The 21,134-nt window shown below is 32.6% G+C and overlaps 2 protein-coding genes across 2 annotated transcripts; both read right to left on the bottom strand.

Annotated features, from left to right (window-relative positions):
* Positions 1-3,791: 3,791 nt before the first annotated feature.
* On the bottom strand, positions 3,792-9,053 carry LOC126705654 (NADP-dependent D-sorbitol-6-phosphate dehydrogenase-like). The gene is made up of 6 exons (XM_050404760.1): positions 8,767-9,053; positions 7,849-7,943; positions 7,630-7,747; positions 6,892-7,024; positions 4,418-4,637; positions 3,792-4,291 (listed from the first exon to the last, which is right to left on the bottom strand). The coding sequence occupies exons 1-6, from the start codon at positions 8,897-8,899 to the stop codon at positions 4,061-4,063; spliced, it is 930 nt and encodes a 309-aa protein (XP_050260717.1). The 5' UTR covers positions 8,900-9,053; the 3' UTR covers positions 3,792-4,060.
* A 2,735-nt stretch (positions 9,054-11,788) lies between these two features.
* LOC126707270 (NADP-dependent D-sorbitol-6-phosphate dehydrogenase-like) lies at positions 11,789-16,441 on the bottom strand. Its single transcript, XM_050406859.1, has 6 exons — positions 16,134-16,441; positions 14,341-14,435; positions 14,084-14,201; positions 13,282-13,414; positions 12,469-12,700; positions 11,789-12,232 (listed from the first exon to the last, which is right to left on the bottom strand). The coding sequence occupies exons 1-6, from the start codon at positions 16,291-16,293 to the stop codon at positions 12,002-12,004; spliced, it is 969 nt and encodes a 322-aa protein (XP_050262816.1). The 5' UTR covers positions 16,294-16,441; the 3' UTR covers positions 11,789-12,001.
* Between the last annotated feature and the right edge of the window lie 4,693 nt (positions 16,442-21,134).

Here is a 21,134-nt window from a genome sequence, read left to right as displayed (position 1 = left end):
CCATAAAATGAAAGTATGCCCAATTTTTTCACTGTCTTTCACTCATCGATAGTGTGACATTAAGACACCGTGTGAGCAAATGCGTATGCACGTATCTTTTAGATGATTTAAAACCATGGTAGAATATAACTTTACATTGCACACTAAATACTCTCTCTACTTATATGCCCAAAACAAAAACTATCCAACAAAATTATTCAAACCCAAATCGTATTTAAGCCCTTAATTTTTTTTTTTTTAAAGAAAAAAAATTACACATAGGGGTTTCGATAGCTTAATGGTGGTAAGACTTGGGAGGCCAATATGATGGAGGCCTCTCAAATTCCTTTTTTTCTCTTTTACAAATACTTCATCAATCTCAAGTCTTTTATTTTGGTATTATTGTAATAGTGAAACAATGTATTTCATTTAACAATCCACAACATTTGTGTGCATTTCTATCTCTCCCTAGGGCTTTATCTGGTTAGTTATTACTATTAGTCTTTTTTTTTTTTTAATACTAAAATGGTGGGTATGTTAAAAGACATGAAAAAGAGAGAAATGTGTGACATAAGCTCAAACAATTAATTAGAGATTAATGAGATAACAGTAAAAATAAATTAATGTAAACCTTTAATTAATAGTAAAAAAAAAAAAAAAAACTTAATGAAAGGAGGTAAGAAAAAAGACTAAATGCAAAATTAGAGCGCTACATGACAGGACCTCATGCATTCTCGCATGAGATCTCTGCTTTTGTATATATACTAGTAAGTTGCCCGTGCGATATACGGATAATGTTATTATGTTTTATGTAATTTTTTTAAAGAATGTTATACATATATTATAGTATGTTTGTTATAAAACTTTGTTAGTAATGAATTCAAGTAATGAGCAAAAAAAAAAACAAAAACAACAACAACAACAACTTTGGAGTAATATTGTATAATAAAAATTGATAAAAGCATATTAATTCATTCCATATTATTGATATTTATTATGTGATGTAATAAAGAGCTTTATTACGAAATCTTTTTTTTTTTTTTTTTTGTTTCTTCAATGCTTTGTTAAAGTGGTATGGCGACACTTGTAAAGCTTGTTAAGGTGCATATTATCATCATCTGTTTATTCATCTTCAATGTTTGAAGTTTGGTTTGTCCCTATTTGTTCAATTTTTGAACTTTCATAACTTTTTTCTTTTGTTACATTATTTGTGCTAATCACTAATGAATTGGCACAGGATCGAAAGACTCTTGGCTGGATCTTACAAAGTTTGGACTTGCGGATTTGTTGTCGTTAAGATTTTTTTGTAAGTATTTGCATTTATATTAAATTTCAGTGATATGAAAGTTTTTTGTAAATGTTTTTATATATATATTTTTTGTTAATTTAGGAATAGTGTAGCCAAAGAGTTAATATAGCATATTGGATTGTGTGTATATATATATATATATATATATATATTTTTTTTTTTTTACTTCCATACCTTTTTATCATTTGAAAGTGCATAAAAAATCTTAGCAACTGAGTAATTTTCAAAACCATCAGTTAGATTGAATTCATTCAAATGAAGTAGGAAAATGCATTTTTTCCTAAAATTTTCTTCAAATCATGTGGGATTCCTTCTCCAATATCAATCTACATGTGAGGAATTTAATATATATTATGATCAATACTTTTACATTAATTTAAATAAGTTGTACCTCAGTTTGTTTTTCAGCATTTATTTAGGATTTTCTCAGTATCTTGATCAAATATTACAAAAGTTATTTTGTCAGTTGCATCAAAAACTTCAATTTGAATTATGTATCTAAAATAGTTTGCAATTGTATATATAGTAGTTATAGTGAGATGAATATATTATAAATATTTGTTGAGTATGTAGTTAATGTGAGTGCCTCTAACCTTGGGATAGGGAGATTTGTTTTTGTTTCACATTTTGCACACCAACATGATCCTGATTGTGATTTGACATTCTTTCCACAAAGCATACACAAAATGTAATACCAACCCATCATTGTATCAATGTTGCTTATTGTTACAATGCCCTAGCAGTTCACATCCCACAATAAATTTTGAAGTTAATATGTATTACTTTTTTAATGTAAATAATATGATGTATTATTATTTTTTCATGTAAATGATGAGTATAATTTGAAATGATTAGCAAACCTATTTCGTAAGATCTCATTCAATGCATTTTATCTTTGTTATTGCCTTCATATTCTTTAAAGATAAATTCTCCTATGAAAATTGTTTTGCGTGTATTTTTGGTATTTCTTGTATAGGATCATGTTTTTGTCAATTCCTATCATTGAATTTGTTTTAAGAAAATCCTATGTAAATGGCATTTTCTGAGATAGTATATGCTATTATTTATTTTTTATTTATTTATTTATTTTTATAAATTGTAGAAATATGCACTTGTCAATTATTTTTGCAACCTCAGAAATCTCAAGATTTATATATATTTTTGTTGCACTGGTAGATGGCAAAGAAAATTTGCCTGGATAAATTGCATAGAACATTATTAATAGACAAAAGTGTATTGAATTGAAATTGAGAAATAAAGGAAGACATTATTTCATGAGAATGAAATTTTTTAGAAGTATCATCTATCATCTATATGTGGGGGAGGTGGAAGAGAGTTTGTAAGTGGGTAAAAGTTTTGGTTTTGATTTATACGTAGAAAGGGTCAAACTTGGGTCATAATATGTAAGATAACAACTGGGCATGAGCTTTTTATGAGGTTTGGTCTATTTTTAAAAATAGTTCATTTTGTAACATTTGGTCTAATTGTCAAGAGCAATCCATATTTTATATAATAGAAAAAAGTGAGTAACAGTAAAAATAACTTAATAAAAAAAAAGGTAAAAATGGCTAAATGAAAAATTAGAGTGCCACATGACAGAACCTTATGCACTCTCGTAGGAGCTCTATGCTTTTTTTATACATTTATATATATATATATATATATATATATTGAATATTGATTGATTACCATGAGTTGGTGAGTGAAAGACCTTGGTGGATTCTCAGATATCAAATTAAGATGAAGTCAGCTTGGAAAGTATTTTATAAGTAATAGATATTTAGACAATGTAATGTGCATATATGTAGAGGAGAATCTCGTTAAAAGCTGGGGATGTTTGATGAGGCTAAATAAGAATGAGATACCTCAGCATTATTGGAGATCTACTAATGAAAATGTTTTACTGACTGTATATATAACCAATTTTATATATCGTTCAATTTGTTAAAACTCTTATTTTAAATATATCAGTGTGTAATCCTACTCTCTCTCTCTCTGCATGCGCATGCCTGTGTTCCCATTCCCATGTTGCAGGCATGTGTAATGCAGTTAGATGTATAAATATGTTTCAGTTAAGCTCATCTTCACCAAACAAGCTATGTTGGAGGAGGCAAATGTTTATATAACAACTTCAGGAAGGTTTTTGCATTAAATATAGAAGTCTACGATGCCAGGTAATTGCTTCCAACACCTGAGCCGAATTGCTTTGATCCAATGCAGTTCAAGGGTTGTTACTACTTTTACCAAGATCTGGAGACTACCAAGGAACTAACATCATGTCATTCAGAGCAACCATGACCATGAGCTCTAATGCTTGCCTAATTTATCCATTAGAATTTGAAAAATATTATTATATCATTCTAAAAGCAAGCAAAATTGCCATAAGAAATGTTGTATCACTTAATTAGCTTAGGCAATTGATCTGGTACTAATGGAGGAACTTTGAGCATCCTCCAATTCCCAAAAGGCTCTAGTTGGTTCTCAAAAAATGATGCAAGGAAAATGTTAAAATGATTAGATTCTTAAGCTGTTTTAAGCACAAAAGTAATTCCACCACAGAGCCAAGATGCAGGTATGAACCATCACATTACAGAGTTTAGTGCTCATGATATAATAAACTTGCAAGCATTGCTTTCAAACTGAAAAGATCTAAAGAGCTATGGAAAAGTAACTAAAATAATAGTTTAAATGTTTCGAATGCCAGTTCAAATCCAAAGGATTTCCAATAGCTCCAAAACTCTTATTCTTGCAGGATTAGAATTGCCGATGCAGTTATGCATACAAATCTATGCCCCAAAACTTTCCAGGAGTATTGGTTCGATGTTTCCTGTCCAAACTTTTAATCTGGTCCATGTCCTCCTTGGTTAGCTCAAAGTCAAAAACTTGGAAATTCTCTTCCAATCTCTTAAGGTTTGATGTCTTTGGAATGACGACCGTGTTACGTTGGATGCCCCATCGAAGAACAATCTGAGCCACAGTTCTTTTGTATTTTGCAGCCAGTCCCTGGCACGAGAGAAACAAGATAATGAAACTTTTGCTAAACCAGAACTCAAGCAGAATTTTTTTTTTATTCAGTGGTAATGATAATAGGTGACAATTTATTTATTAAGAACGGAAGAATTAACTTACTTTGAGAACTGGATCATCCAAACATGACACTGAACCGAACCATTCAGTGTTGGCTGCAGCACCTCCTAGAGGAGTGTGAGCTGTAATACTAACACCATGCTTCAGACAAAATTTGACAAGGGAATCACGTTGAAAATAGGGATGTGTTTCGATTTGATTCACAGCAGGCTTCACTTTGGAGTAAGCTAAGCAATCTCTAGTTAGAAAGATATCGTAGTTGCTGCAGAGAAAATTTTATCAGAACAAATTCCATACTTTGAAAGATCTGAAAACTGATAGATACTCAAGTGAGGACAAAAATGTTGAAGCTTTTCTTTCACTTACAGTGTATATCAGATTCCAAGACGTCTCTCTAACCATAAAAATTCAAAATGATGACTATGGCACGGTTTACTTTAAGATGTGTGGATGGATATGCAATACATCAGAATTTTTAGAGGTGCTTTTGTCAAATTTATGAGTGGCAATTCGTGTTCGTGTGTCGAGTTCGTGTCGCGTTAACTCATGAGTATCTGACTATGAGTCAACACTAACCCGACATGTTTATTAAACAGGTCAGGATTCCTCAACCTTGACACGACCCATTTATTAAACAAGTCAGTCGTGTCGACTTGTTATTTTATCAAAATAAAAAAAAGTATGAAAAAACAAACAAATAAATATTTTTAATATAAAATTCAAAACTAATGAGTAACTGCATTACAAATAATTATTCAAAACTAAAGCATATCTCAAAATCACAAATAATCAATCACAATATGTCAATGGATGTAAACCACAACAACTAACAAGTTTATATACTTAGGTTTGAAGAGTATATTGGTAAAATGTTATTTAATTAAACAGGTCAAACGGGTTCCATGGGCTGAACATTAATCCAACCCGTTTATTAAAAGAGTCAGTCGTGTCAACCTGAATATGACACGAACCCATTAAGTCTCAATCCATAACTTGCTAATTTTGTGTTGTGTTGTGTTAGGTTTGCAGGTCGTGTCCAATTTTGCCACCCCTAGTCAAATTGTTGTATTCAATGAAAAAATGTAAAAACCATGTTATTGATGATTTCTAATACGGATCATAATAGTTGTTCCCTCTACTGCATTCATGTGGCTCAAGTTATTGGACCCTGCCAAACTAGGTTTTACCAATTGTGTCAAATTTCAACCCTTTCTCCAACAGCCCACAATTAATTTAATGCCCATCTTTCAACAGCCAAAAGACAATAGGAATTCTGGATGAGATTATGCACTAAACCTTTTGAACATAAAATCAGGCAGGATAAACCTTACCCATATTTTAATACATGTATACTAGGCACAAAGGCAGCTAGATCTGCACAAGTTGTACAACTATATGCATATGTATAACGCATATGTATAACTTCTTAAAAAATGAAGCTTACACAATTAGTGAATGTTAAACATATATCAATTTAAGAGTAATAAAGGATAATAAAGTGAATTCATGACTAATATATGATGTTTAGCAATTAAAATACAAACCAAATAATAAGATCTAAAATAGTAAATAAAAGATAACTAGATAAGTGTTCAAGATTAAAACAAAAAAGAAATAAAAGATAAGTGTCCTTCCCATGTGCTGCATTTTTTTTTTTTTAAAAGGGCATGGCTGGGACATGGATGCAAAAGATTCCTAGGCGTGTCCTGTGTCTGACATGGGTAGGGCACTACAAATGAAGTGTTTATGCTTTCTAGATAAAAATCACCCTATAAAAAAAAATCTGTATGATTGTCATGACTTATGTTTTGTATTATAAAGTCACCATATTTATGATGTCTATCTCTAGTCAACATCTTGACTTAGGTTTCTTTCATTTATTAATAATAATGGGTGGCAATACTCTACCTAAATCGTACACACAATAAAAAAGAAAAAACTAAAGATGGAGCCAATGAATTTCTGAATTCTTACAAAAGTACTTATTTAGATTTAAAAAGTGCATTAAAATTAATAGAATTATTTGGGATAAGATCCCTCCCATTTAAATATTCCAATTCCCTCCAATTTATGAGACGTGACATTTATTTGATTTTGTCTGATGACCATTGGATTTTTTAAATGCCACATGTCTTACATCTAGATAAAAATTGGAGGAAATTGGAAGATTTAAATGGAACGGGATTCTTTCTAGAATTATCTTGCTTGCTGTATCCAGACAAATACCAATCCAACCCATTTCAAGAATAAAATGTGACCAATTAACCAACCAACAAAATTACTTTTACAAGTAATATATTGTTGTTGCATAGAAAAACATAAATGTTGATTAATCTGACACGTTCCATTCCACTTTTGTAAGCTTTAAAATGAAGGAGGCATAGGATTTCGGATTACAGAAGGCATGATTAAAAAGGAAATTATTTTATGAAAAATGGAAAAGAGTCACATACTGACATACAGCAACATATGCTATTCACTTGAATGTGCTTTAAAATTTTAAAATGTCAGTGCACCTGATCCCAATGCTGCGAACTAAACCCTTGGAAACCAGATCTTCCATAGCACGCCAGGTGGTTTCAAGAGATATGGTTGTATCTATTTCCAGCACACCATCCTCATCCAAAGCACTGTCAGTGGTACCCACGCCTGCATGTAAGTAGGATAAGAAATTTTTTTGAACAATGATTCACAAGCACATGCAGAAGTTGCAAATTGCTTTAAATAATCTCAACACACCAGTATGAACTAAACACCAATATCATAAACCACAGTAGAGAATTTGTGAACCATCTATGCAGGAGAAAGGAGTGTGATGAAATGGGATGGGACTCATCTCAGTCCACAAGTACAAATTTGCAATTCCATTGACTGATTTTTTCAATTAACTGCCTTCCATCAAATGTAGGCCTCCCGCCTCTAAGGTGAGATGGAGCTGGCAAGCACTTGTAACTTGTAAGAGACTCAAAATTGCCTAGTGATTTGTTCCTTCAATGAACTTGACCTACTCTCCCTAGCACTTATATTGAGATTCCTCACTAATACCATTTTCAGCATTATCCCCACCTAAGCAGTGCAATAACATGTTATAAAAGCCAACTATTTTGTTTTTAAAGCCATTCTACACTTTCATCATATGCAAATTAGATATTTCAAGTTATGCAGCCCACAAATTGTACACCCCAACTTCACAGTAAACAATAGAAAATACAGATAGCAATAGTAAAATGATTAAACAGGCAGGCGGGATTTACCGGTATGCTTGGTAGCTACAGGGAAGTGAACAAGGTACAGATCCAGATAATCTAGCTGAAGCTTCTTCAAACTGTCTTTACAGGCCTCAAAAACATGACCATGGTCTGAATTCCAAAGCTGCAATTTATGTGCAATTAACGAAAGAATCTGTCATTTTCTGGAACACTTGAGTGTTACCACTACGCAAATAAAGGTCATAAATTCGCAGATAAACTAACCTTTGTAGTAATAAAAAGATCCTCTCTCTTCACAAGTCCGGACTGAAATGCTCCTGCAAGTGCCTCTCCAACTTCGGTTTCATTCTTGTAATCAGCTGCAAGCAACATTATTTGTCAAATATCAAATGCCTAATAAACACCTCAAAAAGGAATACATAGTACGATCACCACAGGAAAAAAATTGTGAGCATCTTTGGTGGGAATGAAGCATGAAACAATTTCCCACATTTACTCTCCCATGCCAAATTTACTCAAGTTTATGTTCTTCCAACAGTGTTGAATGTCAATGATTTTCTCAATTTTGATACAAAGGTTGATCAATATACAGCACATACACATTACACACGTTACACCTATAGGAACTCTCAACCCTACCTCACCCTCCAACCACTCTTGTGAGAGGAGAAGGTGCTATTCAAACCAAAGCTCATAGGAAAATTTTTGCTTACAATAAGTGGGGAGGGGTGGGATTTGAACCCAAGTTCTCTCCTCCATGGGAGAATTGCCACTGTCACACAACTGACATAAGGCTCTTGAGTCCTGACAGAGATCATTGGAAAAAATAGAAATGTTGCAAGATATGGTGTTTTGAATTTCCAATGATCTATAAACTCAAAAAGTAAACACCCAAAATCTACGTAGTGTTGCACTATGAGAAAGTTTCAAGGTTCAGTTAGAAATCATACTAGGTTGCACAAAGTATTTCCAAGCACCACAAAATTGAATACCCAACAATTCTACAAGTAAAAGAACCAGAACAAAGACTGTTTGATTTGTTTCACTCTCACAAGTAATATTAGTAATTTTACGGTAATAGTATACAACAGAAATTGAATACCCAACTAATCTACAAGTAATATAACCTTCGACCCACCTCATAAAAAGCAAAAAAGATTAAATATTTATGAGAGAAATTACCAGCACAATCAAAATGGCGATACCCAATTTTGATGGCATTGATAACAAGGTCCTTGATGTCCTTGCCTTCCACACGCCAAACACCGAAGCCCACTAAGGGCATCTTGAACCCACTGCTGAGTGTTACAGCCATTTTTTCAGTTTTGAGACACAACTAAACCCTCTTTAACTCTCTGCCTCTCAGCCTTTTTTTAATGTTTGCAGCTCAAAGAGAGAGGATTGTTGTGAGTGTATATAACGAGGTCAGTTTTTGGCTGTTCTTTGTTGATAAAGAATGTACTGATGCTGGCATTTCTATTTTTAGTGTTAAAGATGTGGCTAGACTTTTTTTTTTTTTTTTGGAGGAATAAGATGTAGTTTATCCTAGTGCGATTTACTCGAACCTTGATTTGGTCCAAGTGCCAAAGATGGTCAAGCGATCAAGCCGGCGAGGTAAACATTTCCTTTTTCCTTTTGAGGAGAATTTAACAAGCTATATATAAATTTTTTTTTAATTTTTATCACTCTCACAGTGTGTATGTTTCACAGTACCTTAAGGTCCATAGTCCACAATCCACGTAATGTGAGAGAAAAAAAAAAAAAAAAAAAAATATATATATATATATATATATATGAGAGACCCAAGAGTGAGGTATTATATTTATAGAGTTGAATGTCATTTGATTCAATGAGGTTCATTGGATTATCCTTTGTGACTAAGGCTTCGTTTGTTTCAGTGGTAAATTAAAATCTGAAAACATTTTACACCCAAGTGTGTGTTTGGCACCACTTAAAAATTCAGTCAAATTGAAAATAGAATTCAGTTTGATTGTAAAATATCCTAGCCAACCCGTAAAATCATTTCAGTTTCCGTTTTACCTTCAAATGCTTTCTAGAATTACTCACTCCTCACACACTCCTCTCACACACGGTCTGAAGGAATCTCAAAGCTCATCTCAGCTCCTAGCTCCAGCCCACGCACCGACCTTAGCTCCACCCACAGTCCGACAACAAGCTCCGGCTAGCCCAGATCGTGCCACCCCCACCGCTACCCCCACTACCTAGATTGCGCCGACAAAGCTTCCTCTTTTTTCTCTCTTCTTCCTCAACTCTTCTTCTTCCTCTTGCTCAACATTGCCGCCATCTAGATCGGAGCCTTGCATCTCGTTCTCATCGTCACCACCCAACACCGATCTCGTTTTCGACCCACCCAACACCGATCTCGTCGCCGCCGCTGAAGATCGATCTCATTGACCTGATCTCCATCTCTTTCTCGATCTATCTCTCTTTCCCTCAATCTCTTACTCTTTCTTCCTCCCTCTCTCTTAGTTTAACCGAGTTCAGCTTGTGAAAGAATGGAGCTAATGGATTTTTGTTTTGTTAACTGTATATACTAAAATTTTCTATTATAAAATTTGTTTGGAAGCTGAGAAAATGTGAGAAACTAGTAGAAATTTTGGTTTTTAGAATGCAACTAAACACCTGAAAACATTTTCTAAAACAAATTTCATAATGCAGCCAAACACTTGAAAATATTTTCTTTTCCCAAAAATATTTTCACCTGAAAAATATTTTACACTCGGAAAATATTTTACACTGAAACAAAAGCAGCCTAATAAATAATATTAGGATGTTCAACAACCTAATAATTTCCTAGACCTGTGTACTGAGAGATGACAACAAGACAGGATAAGGTCAAATAAGGTTGACTTATTCCCACCTTGTTCCTTTTTCGTGTTAGGAAAATTGTGCGAGATGGGAAATGCATGTCGAAAATAAGTGGGTTGGAGGTATTTTATCATTTTTAATAAGTTTGCTTCAATATTAATAGAGAGAGAGAGAGAGAGAGAGAGAGAGAGAGAGAGAGAGAGAGAGAGAGAGAGAGAGAGAGAGAGAGAGAGAGAGAGAGAAATCAAGTGTTTTAAGAGGTAATAATAAAATGCGTACAACAAAATTATAACTATTACACACACATTTAGGATGGGCAAGACAAGCATAATTTGTCCTCATCCCACCACCTCTTCAACACATGCTAAACTTGCATAGGGCAAAGCGAGGTGGGATGGAGAATTTTTGTCATCCCTATGTGTAGTCTCCCATCTTAAAGCACTGAGTAATTAAGAAGCATTTGAGAAAACCCTCAGTGGTTGGCTAGGATATTTGGAAAATAGTTTTAAATACTATCTTAGAAGTCATTTTGGAGTGGTCAATGGAATAGAATATTTCAATATTAGTGTACTATTTCAAAATTATATATCTATACTACTATTTAAGAGACTTCTCCTATTTGGGATCCTCATTTTTTTGGTTCGAAAATGTCCCTACACTCCTATGTTTAAGTAGAGACAAAACTAAAAGACAATCAGGTAAAAATACAACTTTAACTCCTACTAAAACATTGCCTAAAAAATAATATCACTCTTTTATTGATTTTCAAATTGATTTATTCACTTATAAATTAGATTTTCAAAATAGGATCACTAAACCCAAAGTTTTCACTTTTTTTTTCTTAGATTGAGATAAATGGAAAATTATGACCCTAAACCCAAAAAAAGCCTCATTGCACGCGCGAAGTGTGTGTGATAACTCCCATTAAAACATTGCTTAAAAAACTAAGGTCACTTTTCTATTGATTTTCAAATTGCTTTATCCACTTATAAATTAGATTTTCAAAATAAAAAATAAAAACACAAGTTTTTTTTTTTTTTTTTGGCTATAAAATAGGACCACTAATCCCAACGTTTTCACTTTTTTTCTCTCTCAAATTGAGATAAATGGAAAATTATGACATTAATCCCAAAAAAAAACTCATCGCACGCACGAAGCACATGTAATGAGGCTAGTGTGAGTGTATATATATAAATAAAGGTGGGTTCAAGTTAGTAACTTAGATAAGAGTTATACCTTCTTCTTCTTTTTCTTTTTTTCTTTTTTAATAAGCAGTAGCATTTCAACATTTGAATTTTCCTTTAGGCTCCATTTGAATCTTGAGAAGAGTAAGGGAAGTGAAAATGATCTACTTGAAGATGAATTCATCAAGATATATCAAGGAAAATCCTTCCCATTTTCTCATTGCTTCCATTACATAGCAGAGGGTACTTAAAGAATTCACATTACAAGGCCAAAGTCAAATTAAAGATCATAACATCAAAGAGTTTTACATGATGGAGTTTTGGCACTCATGCACGATCTAAAAGTTCTTAAACTCCTCTTATTGCCAGACTAAATGAACAATTACTAGAATCTTGGACATATTTTATGCATACACATCTATGCCCCAATACTTGCCGGGTTGATAGGTCCGATATTTCCTGTCTATAGTTTTGATCAAGTCCATGTCCTCTTTGGTCAGCTTAAAATCAAAAACTTGGAAATTCTCTCTGAGTCTCTCAAGTTTTGATGTCTTTGGAATGACAACTGTGTTCCTTTGAATGTTCCACCGAAGAACAATCTGAACCACACTCTTTTTGTACTTCTTAGCCAGACCCTGAAAGAAGAAAATATTAGACTACTCATCTTTGATGAACTCTCCTATTTGGTTGAGCTTATTTTCATCATAAAAGAGAATGTATTGTTTTAAAGTATCATCTGTACTTTTATGCAACACACAAAATTATTTTTGATGAAATCTCCTATCTGAACTTAGTTTCACTGGCTTATTTAGTTTATTTTGTCAAAATAAACTAAATAAGCCAGTGAAACTAAGTTCATCCAAATGAACACTCTCAGGCAATGTATGAGAATTGGCTCATCCAAACATGAATCTGAACCAAACAATTCAGTGTTGGCCACAGAACCGCCTAGAGGAGTGTGGGCTGTAGCACAAATCCCATGCTTTCTACAGAATTTAACCAGAGAATCACGCTGGAAGTAAGGGTGACTTTCAAATTGGTTCACTGCTGGCTTTACTTTGGAATAAGCTAAGCAATCTCTGGTTAGAAAGATGTCATAGTTACTGCAAATAAGAATAGTACATTTCAATCAAATTCTTTGATAACAAAGGAATATATACTAAAAAGTCCGGAAAATAAAATATAGTCATCATCCTCTCAGTTTGACTTGGGATGGAAAAATTCAATTTCATAATTAAGATTTTATTTTCTAAATCGAACAGTGTGCAAAGTATCACGAATTTTAATCATAAACGAATCCATTTCAAAAGGAAAGGATCCACTTAAATCCCTAACTTCCTCATTAGGGTCCAATTTGTGAAGCATGGGGTTACCAAGCCAGCTCTGATACCATATGTAATAACGTAAAGAAAAGCGCTAGTCATATCTACGCTATACGTAAAAGGACTAGTCATAATTGAAATTCCTTGTAATTATTAATAAAACCAAGTTCAACTCAGTATATGCCCAATATACTCATCACACAACCACACACATCACATAATCAATCAAACTGAGTCATCACACATATCTAAGAAAGTCACAAGAAATTATGCAGAGTTATTAAAGTGATGCTTTATTCCCATGCATCCAGAGGAAAGTAATTGGAAATGTTAGAAACTAGCTAGCTATAGGCTCGTTGCACCTGATCCCGATGCTACGAACCAGACCCATGGAAACAAGATCTTCCATATCATGCCAAGTAGTTTCCAAGGATATGGTTGTGTCTATGTCCAGCTCCTTATTCTCATCCAGTGCACTGGCAGTTGTGCCAACTCCTGCATGCATTTGGAATACGACAGATTGAGAAAAGTGTAAATCACCATACATGAGGGGACCATGATTCTAATTGCTTGTCAAGGGCCCAAAAAAGCTAAAATGAACTCAAAGATGGCATTTCCAATGTGCAGAATATCATTTATAACTAGACTGACAAAGTGACAAGTGACAAAAGAGAGGCAATATATGGACATTTTAACCAGTGAACTAGAAGTCTAGAAGCCTTCGATCCCATCAAGTAATCTCATTTTACACACCTTTTTTCGTCTCATTCTGGTTTGGCTAATAAACCCAACAAATTATTATTTAAGTTACTATAAGTCAACTAGTTTCTGTTTTTGAAGTCTCATTTTTACATCATATTTTATTTGATTTCTAGCCAAGCAATGCTAATGGCGCCTCTCTCTCTCTCTCTCTTTTTCTTTTTTTTTCAATATTTTCGTAACTTGTTAAAGTGGCAAGTTCTGATTAAACTAACATCGCTTTTACATGTGTACACCTCTGCCGGTATTTTAATTTATTATGTACCAATCACAACGAACCCCTCACTAGTTGCAAAATTTATAGTTTAAGGTTAAGCAGTCATGAACTGTGGCCTACTGGCCTTTAACTACACTACATTGAAGATAAGGATACCAAATACGATGAAACAGGCAAGCAGGAAGTACCGGTATGGCTGGTGGCTATAGGGAAGTGAACAAGGTACAGATCCAGATAATCTAACTGAAGCTTCGTCAGACTGTCTTTACAGGCCTCCACAACATGTCCATGGTCTGAATTCCAGAGCTGCAATTAGGATATAAAAAAAGCCAAGAAAACTTTGTTCATTTTGCTTGAATTTATGTGATAATTAAGAAATTATAGTTTGATACTAAACCAAAAAATAAAATCAAATTTTTTTAATTATAAATGAAGTTAAACTGGCCTTGGTGGTAATGAAAATATCTTCCCTCTTGACAAGCCCAGTCCGAAATGCTTCTGCAAGTGCCTCCCCAAGTTCTGCTTCATTCTTGTAGTGAACTGTAAAGCAACTAACCTTGTCAACTGGATCCAGATCAGGCACCATAGCTAGGGCTATTGCACCATGCCGTCGTTAGAGGAAAAAGTTGAGAAGATTACATGGTAAAAAAGTTAAAAGTTTTGATCCAAATATTAAGATTAAAAGTAAATTTTTTTAACTTTTAATCTCTGTCATCAAAAGTTCTATTGCATGGTAATATTGCAAGGTCTCAATCCATTGTTAATTAACCATTGTTTATCTTATGAACACCTTAAAATGGAATCAATGAATTTAATAACACAAAATTTGTATTTCACTTTATACTTCATCAATTGCACTATGCATGCATATATTTATTTATTTTTTCCATTTATTTTTTGGTTATTTATAAAGAAAGATAAAAGAATATGTGACAAATTGTTTTTAGTGAAACATAAAAAGTGGGACAAAGAATAAAAACTCTATTAGAACATTCTTAGCAACCTAACCAAGTGCATTTTTATAGTCAAAATTGATCGTCACTCTAACATTGTGGTTGGTTGTGAGGGGCAAGAAAAAAGAAAAGAAAAGAGGTAGGAAAGAAATTGGTAGTAAGGGAAATGAAAATATGTTTGGAAATAAAGGGAGGAGGAAAAAAAAGAAAGAAAAATATATTAATCTTTCATCTGTTTGGTTTGCATAGGAAAGGGAAGTGGAAAGAAAAATTTATATATTTTACTTTCTATGCCCACATGAATTTAAAGGGGATAAAAACTCATGGTCAAATATAATTTTTTAGTCACGAAAACTCAAAGAAAGATTCTATAAACATAAAAAAAATTTCACATTTGTCGATGTGATTTATTAGTAATCATATATAAAAAAGTTATATCAATAATAGACCAAAATAAAAATTAGTGCAAACTTATCAAATCAATTGTCAGTTACTTTGTGAATATGAGATTTAGATCAGGTGCAATACAATACTTAGGGTATTGCAACAATTGTAATCCATGGCTGAAATTGAAAGTTTTGAAAGTTGAAATATATTAAGGGAAAGTTAAAAAATAAAAACTATAAAAAAAATTTGTGAGAGAAAGTGGGTGAATTGCATAAGCTGCAATACCCAATCCGTGAAAATGACATTGTTCAGACCAAATATGTGATAGTACACATTTTCATTGCATTGTTTCTTTCTATTTCTGCCCAAATCGGACGAAGTACAAAAGGTGGGCTTCATAGATTTGATGTCTTTACTTTTCTTTTCTCTCGTATCAACCAAATAAGGCAATGCGCTTTTGGATCTAAAATTATCTATATTAACATATTTTTGTCGCTATTACCTGATATACGATTCAACGACTTAAACAATCATATGATTCATATTGCTTCAACAACATAACACTATTCTCTCAAAATGAAAAGAAAAGACCTTCAACTAGTATTTTGGCCTATACCATAAAACCCTCACCATATATAGTAACAAGTGTCCATTGTAGGAACTAGCTTCAAACTTCAGCTAGATTAACTAGAACGTACTTAGAAGCAAAATTGAAAATAATCAGTTTGCTTATAACTTCTAACGTCTTAAATTGCCCACAGTTTGCCTGTTATTTCACAAATCAAATAAGTAAGTTAGACCTTAGAAGAAGAATACAATGTAATCACAATGAGTAGCTGAAAACACAGAAGAAATGTTCCACATATACAATAAGCTACAAGTGATGAGTGAAAGTTACCAGCACAGTCGAAATGGCGATAACCAATCTTGATGGCATTGATAATGAGGTCTCTCATTTCATTTTTTTCCATGCGCCAAACGCCTAGGCCGATTATCAGCATCTGGAAGCCATTGTTGAGTGTAATTGCCATTTCTTCTGGCCCTCCAAACTGACCCATTGTAATCTGATATACCTCTATGCCATGCTCCAATGAAGCCTTATGCACTAGAAGAGGTGCATGGCTCTACCGTTTAAATATTGAGAGAGTCTCAATGGTAGCCACTGTCTCACTAATGGCACAAGAATAACGTACCTACCACCAACAGGGGAAATATCCATATGGGTAGTGTTTGGTAAACAGAAACTAATTTACATAATTTTACACACAACCTCAGAAGTAACTAAAATTGTGACTTGAATAATGTACTTACCCCTGCTAGGTTCTAGGAGAAATATCCACCTAGGTAGTGTTTGTTACACAGAAACTATTTTACATAGTTTTATACACACTTTTGAAAGCAATTGTAATCTTGACTTGAATCAAGTCATAATTTCAGTTGCTTTTGAGGGTGTGTGTAAAATGGTACTATGACATCTTAGATTTGATTTGGATATTTTCTAAGTGTATTGTGCAGGTGTGTATTGAGTCTCACATCAGTTATTTATTGGGTAGATCTAGTTAGGATTTATTAACAACTACAAAAAAACTTTAATTGTGATTAGTCATTTTGAGGTATAACACAGATGTGGCTAACACTTTTCATTGAGTCATTACAAGAAATTTAACCCTATCTTTCACAAATATAAAGTACAACAATTTGTATATAACAAGTTTAACTCTATCTTTTACATCAGTTACATGCACTCAATATCTCATATTTGATGGGAACCACACTTGTGAATCTTATATACTACGACACATTGGTTACTTGCAAACTAATTACAAATATAATACAGTTTGTATGCAATAAGTTTAACAATTTATATCTTTTATATTAGTTACATACTTACATGCCATCAATGTCTCCTATTTGATGAGAACCACCCCTGTATAATATTAACCACGCATTGATTGCACGCAAACGAATGCAAGAGATTCTACATTCCAAGTGGTGAAGGACAATGTCTTTTTTTCTTTCTTTTTTTTGGGTAAAAAAGGACAATGTCTTGTTTTTTAAAGGACCAAAAAAAAACAAGAGGACAATGTCAGTAGACAATGATTTGACCATACGTGGTTTTCACTTGTAAGTTCTAACCTTATTAAAATTTTCCAATTAGAGTAATGTCAGGTATATTGCAAATCTTACTATACTTATAAACTGTGCCAACTTTTTAATATGAACAAAAAATATTAAGTTTCTATTGTATTTTGTGTATAAACTATAGATTGTATATAAAAGTTCTTTATATAAGCCTGAAGATCAAATTCTAACAGTACACAAATACAGTATAGTGTGTAATACAACAATACAATATGTACTGCAAACTAGCACATAGGTGATAGCTCTATACAATAATGAAGCACAAGAAAATGAAAAAAAAAAAAATACCTATCAATTTTACTACATTAGCTATACAAAATTGAGAGATAGAAGATTCAAACTTGGTTCCTTAATAAATGAGAACAAATTATGTCATTGAGGATCTTGATATTCAATTATATTATCATATTAGTTTATAAGTTTTTTTATAATAGCAAATAAACTTTGTGATTCGCCAACGGAAGTTGGTCCAGTTAATAAGGCTCAAACACTTTGTTCAAAAGGTCTAAGTTCGAGTTTTGTTGCCAACCGTCCTCTTTTAGTGAACAATTTATAGATCTAATATGAGTCTTCTTTGAAACTTACCCTCACCTAAACTTATTTTTACCACAAAAAAAAAAAAAAAAAAATTTGTGATTCATTTATCATTTTTCTTCAAAAATTAGTAAGGTGTTTAATATTATTATCTAAACAACATTTTTCATTGATTAAACACCATAACACATATTTTTACAATATTTCTTAACTTAAACATATTTTCACAACGCTTCGTCAACGCCAAACTGCCTGCAACTTTCTTGAGCCTGGGGTTAGCCATACGGACAGACATTGTCTTAACTCAGTCAGGCCCAACTCAATTATTGTAGTTCCTGCATTTATTAATTGCACAGCAGCAATAATTCACGTTTTATTTTATTTTATTTTATTTTATTATTATTATTTTTTTTTCTGAGAGTGGAAACAATCAAACAAAGACATGTGAGGTACAGCCTACAGCCCTCAGCAACATCCAGAAAGATACTGCTTGTCGACCAAAATCAAAGGAAACGTGTTCATCTTGCAAAAAAAAAAAAGATATAGAAATAATAATAATAAATATAATAGAGGAAAGACGAAGGTCACTTTTGATTTTAAAAAATAAATAGAAATGAAGGGATTTTATACTGTTACTACCGACATAATAGTTTTTACCACCTATTCTACACCTAAATTTACAAATTATTATTAATTCTTATATAAGTTTGTTATTGATGGAATAAGAAATTAAATAAAAAATGTATAAAAAGCATTAAAAAAAAAGCTGTCAAAAGTGAGTGTAGAAAAATAAAATCAGAATTTTTTTTTTAGAGAGAGAGAGAGAGAGAGAGAGAGGGAGAAATAATCAGAATCTTATACTAAGATTGTAGTGAAGAAAAATGTGAGTGTGTGACGACGGACAACATTGAAAAAAAAAGTTAGAATCAAAATCTTTCATTTTATATTATTACTAGTCGCTAACCCTAAGCTATTAATAACTTCCCTGATATGAAAAAAAAAAAAAATCAATATCATGGTATAAATTATATACCAAACCAATAAAATCTATCACTTACAAAGTAATAAAATCTATCACATACAATGAGAAATCATGATAACCAAGAGCTTGAGGTCATATTTAGAAAATATATAACTGATATAAGTACACTCCAATACAATTAATTACACAAATATAGTTAATTCCATACTCATTCAATCAAGTATCTTTCATAAATTACATTAATCGTTCTTGATATCCAAGATGTATCTAAATTCTAATATTGCCAGTAAACAAAGATGCTAGACCTCAATGGGATTGAAAAGGCAACATAATGCCAATTTACACAATTTCTGAAATCATTATTTCCACTATTGAGAGAGAGAGAGAGAGAGAGAAAGAGAGAGAGAGAGAGAGAGAGGGGTGGCTGTTGTGTTGCATCTCTTAAGAAGAATCTACCCTGTACATTTTTTGATATGTAATCGACAAATAATAAAATAGATGTACCACATTTAGAGTATGCACCTTTGGAAGATTAAAAGTAAAGTAAAATGAGAAAATGAACCCACCTAAAGTTTTTTGCTCTCCCTCTTGATGTTGACTTTTCCAACATCTTCCAAAATCAAATTTATGTACTCCTCAAAACCCTATAAGGCATAAAAATTAACATTTGACCAAATTTACATGTATTCACTTAAAATTGTGAAAGATGCTAAAAATTAGGTTGATATCAACCTTTTAACCAAAATTCAACATTTTAATGATTGCACATCAATCAGCAATTTTGCCATTGTTACTTGCAACATATATCTTTTTATTTGTGACAAATATGGTGCAATTTTGGCCATTAAATTTTACTCAAAAGCCAAGATTAGACAACCTCCATCCTGCATTACTCTAAGAAATCTATAGAATTACCCTAAAATCAAAAAGAACATGCCACAGTCATATGGATAGGAGGAAAAAAAAGTACATGTTCACAAAGATTTCAAAATAAAAAATATACATTATGTAAACAGAACTTTTTCCACCACTTCTACACCTTCTAAAACACCAAAATAACCAATCCTCCTAAAATGAAGTCATTTAATGCAATCTTTTTTAAATTAAGTCATTAAAATAACAACAAATGACTAACAACAAGATCCTTTTGAAAACCAATTCTAAATAGTTCAAGGCTTCCAAAATTTGAGACTTTCAAGTTTCTTCTAGATTAGATAACTCTAAGTTGGGCTGATTATGCTCTTTTGGTAGTATTGCCTAGCAGATCTATTGTTCAAACATTACAATGGTTCCAAATCAACCCTTCAATACTCTATCATCAACGTGGAATTTAGCCAATAGCTTCAAAAAGAATTTGATTTGCAAAGTAGGCCACTTACCATTATTCGGGTCTCTTTCAAAGACAGAAATCGGTCAAGAGCATTTACAAATGTAATAAGTCTAGAGGATAATTCAGTGATATAACAATAAGGGAAGTGGCAGCATAAATAAAATCTAAATGCATCATATAGGGAGTAACAATTAGCATAGCTACTCCTAGCTGCTCTTTTTGGAATTTAGATCAAACATATCTTTGCAGCTCTCCATACCATTTTAAATCACAATCATATCATGGAAAAAATTATAACACTATAAGAAGAAACTATACAATGTATAAAAAGAATTGAAATGGGACAGAGCTGATATTGTACAAAATTACAACATAAATTGCTATGATAAGCCTAAAGACTGAGCTAACCTACATTTTTTTATAAGTTACACATACATTGGCTGGATCTTGAACCCAAGACCTCACCATCCACTTTGCTCTTACAAGGAGATGATGTGTGATTTGCTAGAGCTCATTGGTGCACTGAGAACTAACATACAAGTAGGTTTAGAACACAAAGAGCCTCCACAAAGCTGATCAAGCTTGCTCTCCAGAATTCTTCACAGGTTTGATACCCAATAAATTAAATCAGAACCAACCAAAATACAGAAAACTAAATCCTACGAAATGCAAAATTAAAAATATTTTTGTTAGCGTTCATATATTTTGATGAAGATTAAGTCTTTCAAACATGGAAGACTCATAGCTTGTCTACAATTATATGGATAACAACAAATAGAACCCAAAATATATTTAAAACCTTATTCAGAAGTTTTGAATTAAAAAAACACAAATTAGTAAACCAAAGTGCTAAACTGGACCCAAAAACCACAATTTCACTCCTACTAACAAATAAATAAAGAGAACAGGTT

This window comes from Quercus robur, chromosome 11 (assembly GCF_932294415.1).
Source record: "Quercus robur chromosome 11, dhQueRobu3.1, whole genome shotgun sequence".
Classification (NCBI taxonomy): Eukaryota; Viridiplantae; Streptophyta; class Magnoliopsida; order Fagales; family Fagaceae; genus Quercus; species Quercus robur.
The sequence above is the reverse complement of the archived record's forward strand: the minus strand, read 5'-3'. Positions and strand labels throughout refer to the sequence as shown.

What these genes read in the sequence shown, in the direction of transcription:
- LOC126707270 (XM_050406859.1), bottom strand. Translation starts at nt 16,293, where the DNA reads ATGGGTCAGTTTGGAGGGCCAGAAGAAATGGCAATTACACTCAACAAT. An exon ending in ATATTTTCATTACCACCAAG is followed by an intron (nt 14,202 to 14,340) that starts GCCAGTTTAACT and finishes TCCTAATTGCAG; the next exon opens with CTCTGGAATTCAGACCATGG. An exon ending in TATAGCCACCAGCCATACCG is followed by an intron (nt 13,415 to 14,083) that starts GTACTTCCTGCT and finishes AAATGCATGCAG; the next exon opens with GAGTTGGCACAACTGCCAGT.
- LOC126705654 (XM_050404760.1), bottom strand. Translation starts at nt 8,899, where the DNA reads ATGGCTGTAACACTCAGCAGTGGGTTCAAGATGCCCTTAGTGGGCTTC. An exon ending in TCGCCATTTTGATTGTGCTG is followed by an intron (nt 7,944 to 8,766) that starts GTAATTTCTCTC and finishes TGTTGCTTGCAG; the next exon opens with CTGATTACAAGAATGAAACC. An exon ending in TGTAGCTACCAAGCATACCG is followed by an intron (nt 7,025 to 7,629) that starts GTAAATCCCGCC and finishes ACTTACATGCAG; the next exon opens with GCGTGGGTACCACTGACAGT.